The 11,195-nt window shown below is 34.0% G+C and overlaps 2 protein-coding genes across 3 annotated transcripts; both read left to right on the plus strand.

Annotated features, from left to right (window-relative positions):
• Positions 1–1,766: 1,766 nt before the first annotated feature.
• Positions 1,767–4,778, plus strand: LOC133682148 (pentatricopeptide repeat-containing protein At3g49710). Its single transcript, XM_062105411.1, has one exon. The coding sequence runs from the start codon at positions 2,064–2,066 to the stop codon at positions 4,224–4,226; it is 2,163 nt and encodes a 720-aa protein (XP_061961395.1). The 5' UTR covers positions 1,767–2,063; the 3' UTR covers positions 4,227–4,778.
• Positions 4,779–6,413: 1,635 nt separating this feature from the next.
• On the plus strand, positions 6,414–11,195 carry LOC133682158 (DUF21 domain-containing protein At2g14520-like). 2 transcript variants are annotated; one of them, XM_062105428.1, is made up of 11 exons: positions 6,414–6,674; positions 7,293–7,369; positions 7,463–7,546; positions 7,886–7,999; positions 8,142–8,228; positions 8,338–8,477; positions 8,566–8,653; positions 10,139–10,212; positions 10,330–10,436; positions 10,526–10,782; positions 10,874–11,195. In XM_062105428.1, exons 1-11 carry the CDS (start codon positions 6,497–6,499, stop codon positions 10,919–10,921), a joined length of 1,254 nt encoding a protein of 417 aa, XP_061961412.1. In that variant the 5' UTR covers positions 6,414–6,496; the 3' UTR covers positions 10,922–11,195. The 2 variants fall into 2 exon arrangements, with proteins under 2 accessions (XP_061961412.1, XP_061961411.1); XM_062105427.1 differs by having other exon boundaries at positions 6,417–6,674; positions 10,330–10,454.

An 11,195-nucleotide genomic window follows, 5' to 3' on the forward strand; every position in this document is an offset into this window, starting at 1 on the left:
CTTCTTCATCCCAATTATTTTTGTTTTTTTATCTTAAAACGGAATATTACTTTTTTTTTCATTATTAAAGGAATCCGATCTCGATATTTTTTTAAAAAATCAGAAAAACTATTGCTAGGTTGGGTGAGTTACAGATCATTTCATAAAAAATATATAAATATAAGTATCTGAAGTGGTGGGGGTTCAGGATTGAGACCCAATTAACTAGGTTTAACGGTGAGTGTAGAGATTGAAGGCCCATTGAGTAAATCAATGGACCGAGGGCTAGTTGGAGTGCCGAGAACTGGGCACTCTTACCTCTGACAGCTAAAGTCTTGGCCTGGTGACTCTGTAAGCTAACATAGATTTAAACACTTTTTTGTCATTTTGAATACTGAATCGCAGTGAAATGGGCAGACATGCAGATCACTCTTTCATAGAGCCCTTAAATCCATTAAGAAATGGACCCATTGTGCATATATTACCCAACAGACTTAGACATTAACATAAGTTCTGTCTTGCTTCCACAGGGTGCATGTTACAGGTTTAATCCTGTTACTTAGTTTTTGTTGGTATCAATTTAAATAATTATTTTAATTTAATAATTTAATTTATTAGATAAAATTTTAATATATAATTTATATTATTTAGTTTACACAAGTTCATATTATTTTATATTTAATTTTTATCAAATAAATAGAATGATAAAATTTGAATGGGTGTTCACTTGGTTATTAAAATTCTGATATCATATTAAAAAACTATCTCAATTCAATAACTTAAGTTGTTTGATAAAAATTTTAAAATATAATTTATATTATTTTCTAACAAGATATTTTTATTGAATTTTAACTTTTACAGCTCCATCGCCAATAATTGCCTTTGCAATTCCAATCCTTCAAAATCTTAGCTAAATGAAGAGACGGGCTGTTTGGAAATACATTGTTGCAGCGTTTTCAAACAGACACTGCTAAAAATGATATGTATATTTCTTCTAAATAGTAAAGTCATCATTGAAACATGTAATCTCCACTGTGTACTTTAGTCTACCAATAAAGAAAATGAAGATCAATCCATTTATTTTTATTGAGTGAGTTTCTTTTGAGACTAAAATATGAAAATAGCCTTAGTAACTTTTAAATTCCTTGTAATATGTCTTGAATTGATGGATTAATATTTATATTTTTGTATGCTTCTGATAACAAGAAGGAAGATACATAGCTTAGAAGATGTGTCAGGGAACTAATAGATTTGACAGTTTGGAACTTGAGCGGGTGAAAAAAGACAATTTATATTAAATTATTCAATATAACCTTAAGGGATTAGGTCGTTTAATCCAATATAATTATAATTAAAAATATATGGGATACAATGAAACATAAATAAAATAAAATAAAATATTCTACATCTTTACGGTAGCATTTGATTATTGTTTTAGGATAAAAATGACAAAAACAGTAAAAAAAAGGTTTGGTTAATAAAATAAAAATAGAGATATAAAATAAACATGTCTCTTGAATAATTTTTAAGTAAATTTTTATATTTTTAAAATAAAAAATATATTTCCTCTACTGCTGCCACATACAAACATTACCTGATAGATACTGACGTTATAACAACTATCAAAATACATGTGGGCTCATGGGAACATCCTGTCCAAGTGGAAAATGTTGGATTTGGATTAAGATTGATCCGTTCATGATGGGTAGGCCTGATCCAAGGTCCATGTAGCCCAATACAAGAAAGGAGTTGTAACTCATAACTCCATGCAAGTGTAACAGTGCAACTTAACGTTAGCTTTTGTTCGAAAAAACTGGTATAAAAGAAAGTTACAAAACTTTCAACATATCCTTTGGGTAATCTCCTAGACATTTTTAATAGCAATTGAGCTGTGAAATTCTGTGTTGTCCTCGTGACTAAGCATTGACCATATGTTCTTGTGCAATAATAAGATTTTGAGAAAATGACTGGAATCACAGATAACAACAACCCGCAGCCCGAGTTAGTGCTCGAGTTATGGAAGGGCGTTAAACCATTGAGGAAGGGGCAATTGTCCAGAGCTTTTGAGAAGTTTTAGACTTCAGATGACCCAGTTCTCATGGACCCTGCAAAGCTTTCGCCAAATTTTGAAATCATGCATAGCCAACAAAGACCTCTTAACAGGAAAATCCCTCCATACTATCTACCTCAAATCTCTAGTACCTTCATCAACCTATCTCTCCAACCACTTCATCCTCCTTTACTCCAAATGCAACCTCCTAACCACTGCTCACCATGCTTTTAACCAAACCCATGAACCAAATGTCTTCTCTTTTAATGCTCTCATTGCCGCTTATGCAAAAGAATCACTCATTCATGTTGCACACCACTTGTTTGATCAAATACCCCAACCAGACCTTGTTTCTTTTAACACACTCATCAATTCTTACGCGGATCGTGGGGATACTTTATCCGCGTTAAGTTTGTTTAGGGAAATGAGAGAGATGGGTCTTGTCATGGATGGATTCACTTTTTCTGGAGTGATCACTGCTTGCTGCAATCATGTTGGTTTGATTAGACAGTTGCATTCTCTGGCCTTTTCGTCTGGTTTCGATTCCTATGTTTCTGTGAAAAATTCTCTGCTTACTTATTATAGTAAAAATGGGATTTTGGAGGAGGCAGAAATGGTGTTTAATGGGATGGGAGAGGAAGTTAGAGATGAGGTTTCTTGGAACTCTATGATTGTGGCATATGGGCAGCATAAAAGGGGGCTTAATGCTTTAGCATTGTATCGAGATATGGTTCATAGGGGTTTTGAAATTGATATGTTTACTCTAGCGAGTGTCTTAACGACTTTTTCATGTGTGGAGGATTTGTCCGGGGGGCTTCAGTTCCATGCTCAGTCGATCAAAACTGGGTTTAATAAAAATCGTCATGTAGGAAGCGGTTTGATTGACATGTATGCAAAGTGTGGAGCTGGCATGTCAGAATCAAGGAAAGTATTTGAAGAGATTTGTGGACCAGACTTGGTTGTTTGGAATACAATGATTTCTGGATATGCACAGAATAAGGAGCTATCTGTGGAGGCTCTTGAATGTTTTAGACAGATGCAGCGTGCAGGTTATTGGCCAGATGATTGTAGCTTTGTGTGTGTAATTAGCGCGTGCTCTAATTTGTCATCTCCTTCTCAGGGAAAACAGTTCCATGCATTAGCATTGAAATCTGAGATCCCTTCAAATCAAATTTCAGTAAATAATGCACTTGTGGCAATGTATTCAAAGTGTGGAAACCTTCAAGATGCAAGAAAATTATTTCATAGGATGCCCGAACATAACACTGTGACATTAAATTCCATTATTGCAGGCTATGCTCAACATGGGATTGGAACTGAATCACTAAACCTTTTCGAACAGATGCTTGCAGCTGGTATTGCCCCTACAAGTATAACCTTGGTTTCTATCCTTTCTGCTTGTGCACACACTGGAAGAGTAGAGGAGGGCGAGAAGTATTTTAATATGATGAAAGATATATTTGGGATCGAACCTGAAGCAGAACATTATTCATGCATGATTGATCTTTTGGGTCGAGCTGGCAAGTTGAGTGAAGCTGAGAGGCTGATTGACACCATGCCCTTTAGCCCTGGATCTGCAGCTTGGGCTGCACTACTTGGTGCTTGTAGGAAATATGGAAATATGGAGCTAGCTGAGAAGGCAGCAAACCAGTTTTTGCAGCTGGAACCTACAAATGCTGTACCCTATGTCATGCTTGCAAGTATGTATTCCGGTGCCAGAAAATGGGAAGAGGCAGCAAGAATTAGAAAGCTTATGCGAGATAGAGGCATAAGGAAGAAACCAGGCTGTAGTTGGATTGAATTAAACAAAAGGGTGCATGTGTTTGTGGCTGAAGATAATTCGCATCCAAGGATAAAGGAAATTCACATGTACTTGGATGAGATGTTTGTCAAGATGAAGAGAGCTGGGTATGTGCCAGATGTGAGATGGGCTTTTGTTAAAGACGATGAAACAGGGGAACAAGAGAAAGAGATTATGTTAGCGCATCATAGCGAGAAGCTAGCAGTTGCATTCGGACTTCTTTTTACAAAACATGGGGAGCCTTTACTTGTGGTGAAAAACCTGAGGATATGTGGGGATTGCCACAATGCAATCAAATTTATGTCGGCTATTGCTCGTCGAAAAATTACTGTAAGGGATGCCTATAGATTTCATTGCTTTGAGGATGGGCGGTGCTCTTGTGGGGATTATTGGTGAATGATAGTTAGCTGAACTTTCAGTTCTTTCACTTCAAGGAAGATCAGCAGCTGGTAATATTAAGACCTTAGTGGGCACAGCATCAACTAACAACCTCAACTCAAAAACTCAACAACAATTTTGGAGTTATGTTAAAGATACATAAATTTTCCATCATATAGGAATAGATCAGATTAGTAAAACAACCATTTCCTTCATTGTGTTCAAAGTGTGCATTAGAATTGATTAGAATAGTAGATAACCAAAGATTCCAAACTCTCTGTTAGAGCTATTATTCTCATGTGGCTTGTCAGCATTTCAACAGCTCTCTCTTTAATTCATGACAACCGATTTAGCTGTGTTTCCTACTTGCCTTGTTCTCGTAAGATAGTGGAGCACTGAGCAGTCGACAGCAGGAATCTGAATCTCTTCCTCGCACACACCACTTTGATACTATTATGTTGGCAAGAATGTGTGGTGATGCTATATTTGCAGAGGCCAGACCTTTTTTTTCTTGTGTACATCTTTCCCTCTTCTCTCAATAAAGATAGTGTCAAATTCCCCCCCTTGAAACGTTATATGTTTTTTCAGTTTTCAGAAGTCAGCAGCAGCTTGCTTAAAATATATTATGTAAATAATTATCTCACTTTAAAATTTTAAATTAAAAATAGTTAAATTATTAGATGAGATCTCAAAATATAATTTATATTATTTTTTAATATATTTTTTTAATTGAAAACTTTTTGAGTTTGAAACTTATTAATATCTATACTATTTTGTATTTAATTTTTATAGAAATAATGAGATTTGAATTTATAATCTCTTAATTATCAAGAATATGATATTATATTAAAAAATCATCACAAACTAATATTTTAATTTTAAAATTTTAAAAATATAATTTATATTATTTTTTAATATATCTCTCTTCTCTTTTTTTTTATTGGTTAATTTTTGTTTTCGCATCCAGTAAAAATAGTAAACGAAGGCAAGCACACAGGATACGATGGCATACATTAATTGATCATTTATTTTTCTTTTATATAAAAATATAAACTAAATATATATTTTGATGCCTAATATATAAAAACATCAAAAATCAATTCTGAACAAACAAAAAAGCATATTTAACTATACTTTTGAGTAGAATATAGAAATATTTGCAAAATTCCCTTAGTATAAAGAAATTATTTTGTCCTTGTTGAAGCCGGCGTTTAAACGATCATGGAGAAAATGATTTATAAAATAGTGTTGCTCCATTTTTTTAAGATGAATTATTTAAAAAACAAATATTGATCCTACGATTTTTAACTAAGGGGAATATTTACATGACTAGAAAAAACCAGTCATCGAAGTTACTATTTCTACTCCATGAAAATTTATCATATAGTCTGGTCTAATTAACTACGGTTTTCTTAATTATTGGATTTTTTTTTCTAACTAGTTTTCAATAAGATGATAAAAAAAACCTTAAAAAAAGATTATTTTTTATTAAAAACATGTTAGATAGTGTAGTAGATATTGTTTTTTAAAGTTTTTTTTGTTTGGAAATATATTAAAATAATATATTTTTTTAATTTTTAAAATTTATTTGTGATATGAGCAAATCAAAAAAATTCAAAAACTAAAAATATAATTTAAAATTTTAAAAAATAAAAATTAAAAATTTTCAAACAATACCAAAGAAAACCTAAAAATCCGTTTGTTCTTCCGGCCAACTACACAGGATCAACATTGGGAAACTTAACTAGGCAGGACAAACTACAAAGATGTTGATTATTGGACCTTTTCCAATTTTTTGGAAAGGCAAGCTTGATTGTATGGCCCAGAAAAACAAGCATAGGCTTGGCCCTCTATCCAAGCCTCTTATTTGGCATTTTTCTTTTTTCCTTTCCTCTCTCTTTTTTTATTTTTAAATTTTTTCCATGATTTTTTGGGGGGCAAATATTGGATGATGACGGTCCATATCAAGGCCCCAACATTCAACAGCCAGCTAGCTCTTACTCCTTTTCCCTTCACTTTCTTTTCACACTAATTTATTGATAATTTGTTCATAGAAAAGCAATTATTTAGTTACAGAGAGGCAATGTTCCAATGTTCCCGATTTTTCAACTTGGAGTTCCACTAAGCTTCAGAATCTGATTTTATTCTAGTCTTCTCCGAGAAGTAGCTCAAACTTTTTTCACAAATCACCTCGTCATAAATTGGTACACATGTGGATACTCATATACTAATATTAACCAAAGAGGAGTGTGCAAATAATAAAAGAAAGGAGAGAAATTTGACATCGAATGGGGTTTGAGTATAGATGCTGTGGAGCTGGGTTCTGGAGTCGGGTCGCAGTTGTGGCTTTTCTAGTATTGTTTGCTGGGATGATGTCTGGACTTACGTTAGGACTCATGTCTATGAGCCTTGTTGATCTTGAGGTTCTCGCCAAGTCTGGAACGCCTAATGATCGTAAACATGCAAGTAATTATATTTTTTTTTTGTTTCATATGATTGTATAGTGATTAATTTACTTACAATTAATTTATTTATTTTAATGCTTAGCTTGTTCTATGCATTGTGACTTTGCATCTCTTTAAGGACAAAGGGTAGGAATAATTACATTAAAAGGAGGAAAGTCTTAGTTCTTCAGTCCATTCATTGTAGATTTAGTTTTTCAACTCCTGCCTGTCTTTCAGAGCTGCGAGAGTTCGTGTCTGAAGAGCATCTCGGTTCGAGTTCGAGTGCAGCATAACAATTTTTTAATTATCTATTTTTAAGATAAATAAATCTTAATTTCCTTATCAAGGTTATTATTAGCTAGATTGATTAGCTTTTAGGGAAAGCTTTTGAGTTTTATACTACAATGATTCATTTTGGCTAGCTCAAAATAAGACTAGATCCATCCTCACATTTGGATATATTTCTGTAATAGTGAAGAAATTGAAGAGTGCTCCTGTTTAAGATAAAAAAAGATAGCAACTAGAAAGATCACATTAAACAGATATTTGTGTGATACTTTTTTGTTTGGTTAATCGATATCCATTATGGAAGTTGTTGCTTGATTGTTACAATTGTTTGCTGCTGATTTTTCTGTAACAGTAAAAATATTGCCGGTTGTTAAGAGACAGCATCTGTTGCTTTGTACCTTACTAATCTGCAATGCTGCTGCAATGGAGGTAATGATCAACAACAGTGCTGTCAAACACTAATTTCTTTAAACATCCTGCATGGTCAAAGTTTTATGATCTCTTAACCGGTTGGTCTTGCAGGCACTCCCTGTATTTTTGGATAGTTTGGTATCAGCTTGGGGTGCCATTCTTATCTCAGTGACCTTGATACTGTTCTTTGGTGAGGTTAGTTTCGTATCTTGGCCCTAACTAGGTTTTGTGTGCATGTGTCTGATCTCCAACAATCACACCAGAATCTTGAGTCTGTATAGATGGATATACTGCAGTCAATTTGTGGCTATATTATTGAGAATTTTGAGCCACACGGGACCTTGCTTCAAAGTGTAGCTGAGACCACCCTTGGATGTCTCACAGAGTTGATAGCTTTATTGCTTTAGATACAACCATATATTTCAATTGGTGTTCTTGAAGGAAATGGCAGCCAAGGCTAAACTATATAGCTTCCATGCACAGAAATCATTTGTAACCCTTCTTATGTAAACTTTCTCTTATTTTTATACACAGATTATACCCCAAGCTATTTGTTCTCGCTATGGTTTGGCAATCGGTGCAGCGTTGGCTCCAGTTGTCCAAGTTCTCGTCATGATTTGCTTTCCTATTGCATATCCAATAAGCAAGGTGAAAATTGTAGACTTTCCAAGAAAATTATTTTCTTTCTTACCTTGGTACTCAACCTTCTAAACTAGAAACGAGAGAGTTCACTTCATATAAGGTTTGATTGCATGAGGGTCCTCACTCACTTCTGTGAATATTTCTCCAGCTACTGGACTATTTGCTCGGGAAAGGAGACATGTCTCTTTTCCGCCGATCTGAGCTGGAGACGCTTGTTGACTTTCATGGCAATGAGGTATGTATAATCATGTTCATCAACATCAAAGTATTCCTTTTTCTCGATATCTTCAGAAGAAATCATGGAAAAAGTATTCCTATCCATTCTTCTTGCTGATGATATGCAGGCTGGGAAAGGAGGAGAGCTAACTCGCGACGAAACAACGATCATTGCAGGGGCGCTTCAACTCACAGGGAAAACCGCAAGGGATGCAATGACTCCCATATCAGAAACGTTTTCTGTTGATATAAATGCTAAATTTGATAGGTATGATGAATTTTTGTAAAACTAAAGCATTATGAAGAATTGGTTTCTTGCCAACGACATGTGATTTTATTGAAGCGTTAACGTGCAGGGCTCTGATGAGGTTAATTTTGGAGCAGGGGCATAGCAGAGTGCCAGTCTATCATGAGCAACCAAGAAACATTATTGGACTTGTATTGGTAATTTCTTCATAAGTTAATTTGGCATAATATCTTGAGAGTACTAGTGCATCATCTTTATACTAGCTAGTAGTTAGGCTACAGTTTATTAGTGAATTCCTGTCTTTTCAAATCGAAATGTTCCAGTTTTTATTTTTTTTATCTCGAGACAACAACCAAACACTACCTTAATGTCTCCTACCTAAAGCTAATTATGTGATTTTTGCATGTACAATATCTATGTGCTATAAATATATACACATCTCAACATTATACATGCATTATTTACTTAGGCCCCGTTTATTTGCAGGAAAGTAGTTTTCTTTTGAAAAGTGAATTCCGGGGAAAGTGAATTCCGGGGAAAGTGAATTCCGGGAAAGTATTTTTCGATGTTTGGTAGTGTAATGGAAAATAAGTTGGAAAACACTTTCCAGTGTTTGGTTATGTTATGGAAAATGAGCTGGAAAATAACTTATTAATGTTTTATTTTTTCAAGTTTATTAAAATAATGAGGAACAAATCTTACAAATTAAAAAGTTGAATGAGAATGAAATTGAAAAAAAATATAATTTCATAAATTATCTCAAATAAAATAAATAATAATCAAAATAATAGAGATCAAATCTAAAAAATTAAAAAAAAATGAAAGGTCAAGAAATTAAAATAATAATAATTAACATTTTATAAATTATTTCAAATAAAATAAGTAAAAATCAAAAGAATAAGGACCAAATTTGATAGATAAAAAATTTCAATAAAAAAATGATAAGAAAAAAGCAAATAGCAATTATAAAAATAAGGACCAAATTTAATATAAAAATTAAATTTTAAGAGATGAAATTGAAAAATAAATATTCAAAACAAATTATATATAACAATCAAAAGTTTGAGGATCAAATTTGATATAATTAGCAAATAATGACATTTCTAAATTTTTCACAGCTTCCAGAAAGTGTTTTCCGCCCAAATTTTTCAGGAAAACACTTTCCTGAAAACCAAGCCAAATTTTCCTTTGACTGGAAAGTGTTTTCCGTTGACCAACTTTTCCAATAGCAAACAAACACAAGAAAGTTTGGAAAGTGGTTTCCCGGAAACCACTTTTCGGAAAACAAACACAGCTAAAAGGGAAAACACTTTCCTAGAAATCAAATCAAATTTTTCTTTGACTGGAAAGTGTTTTCCGTTGACCGAAAAGTGTTTCCGTTGACCAGAAAGTGTTTTCCGTTGACCAACTTTCCTAATGGCAAACAAACACAGGAAAGTTTGGAAAGTGGTTTCCCGAAAAATAAATTTTGAGAAACAAACATGGCCTTAGCCTACTTCATTTTGCATGTCTTAATCAGCAGAGCCCTTAACATGCATTTTCTTGGATGCATTATTGGTTATATTATGGCACAATTTTGCCAAAAAAAACTAAGGTTGTCTAGGCATTAGAATTCGAAGCTCTCAGTAGTTCTTTGTTTTCGTTGTGCAACTCATAATTCACTCTTTCTAAACAAATGGTAGGTAAAAAACTTATTAACTGTCCATCCAGAAGATGAGGTTCCTGTGAAGAATGTCACTATTCGCAAAATCCCCAGGTAGTCCATTATTCCTATACCGAAAGCTCTGTTACAGGTGGTTCAAAAGAATTATTCAATACATCAAAGGTACACGATATGAAGAAACTAATGTTGTTAATATGTTTTATGTGCCAGGGTTTCAGAGTCAATGCCTCTATATGACATACTAAATGAGTTTCAGAAAGGTCATAGCCATATGGCTGTGGTCATAAGAGAGGGCAGTGACGCTAAGCAATTAGCTGGTGAAAATGCAACTCATGGTAGACACTGACTTGTTAGCTTGCTATTCTTTTGTTTCTATTCCCTAACAAATGCATCATGTATAATACAGTGAGAGACGTGAGGGTCGACATTGATGGTGAAAGGCACCCACCGAAGATATGTTTGAAGAACAAAGGGATCAAGAAATCGAAGAGTAGTTTGTCTAGTGAAGAAAAGTTCGAGAGGGAAGCCTACAAGAGCAAGAGATGGTCAAATGGAGTCCACTCTGAAGTCCTGCACATTGATGACAACCCACTCCCGGTGCTTACCCAAGGGGAGGCTGTTGGCATAATAACACTCGAAGATGTCATTGAAGAGATACTACAAGTACGTGATTTTGTTGTTTTCTTCTTGCCTGCCGACTTAATTTTCAGTTCATTCAAAGATTTATAACCCTGCTAATCTTTTCTGCACGCAGGAGGAGATTTTTGACGAGACAGACTATCGTTACGAGTGCCATCATTGACTTGAAAACCTTCCATGACCACGCACGCACCCTGTTGTGATGGTGCATCAAATCAAAGAGGACTAGTGAGTTCGATACTGGGACTTTGCAGGAGAGCTTGTTAACAGAACTAAGAGGTGGTAGCTTCTCCTAATCTATAACAAAATTAAGAGGGAGATCAAACAATGTTCCAGAAGAATCAGGACTCTATTTGTTTAAAATATATATTGTTTGTTAGAGAATAATATAAATTATATTTTAGATTTTATTTAAAAATTTAAAATATTGAGTTGAA

This window comes from Populus nigra, chromosome 2 (assembly GCF_951802175.1).
Source record: "Populus nigra chromosome 2, ddPopNigr1.1, whole genome shotgun sequence".
NCBI classification, from domain to species: Eukaryota; Viridiplantae; Streptophyta; class Magnoliopsida; order Malpighiales; family Salicaceae; genus Populus; species Populus nigra.

Bases quoted from the DNA above. Each gene is read 5' to 3' on its own strand.
- LOC133682148 (XM_062105411.1), top strand. From the start codon at position 2,064: ATGACCCAGTTCTCATGGACCCTGCAAAGCTTTCGCCAAATTTTGAAA.
- LOC133682158 (XM_062105427.1), top strand. From the start codon at position 6,497: ATGGGGTTTGAGTATAGATGCTGTGGAGCTGGGTTCTGGAGTCGGGTC. The intron at 7,370-7,462 runs GTAATGATCAAC...TTGGTCTTGCAG, and splicing joins GCAATGCTGCTGCAATGGAG to GCACTCCCTGTATTTTTGGA. The intron at 8,654-10,138 runs GTAATTTCTTCA...AACAAATGGTAG, and splicing joins ACATTATTGGACTTGTATTG to GTAAAAAACTTATTAACTGT.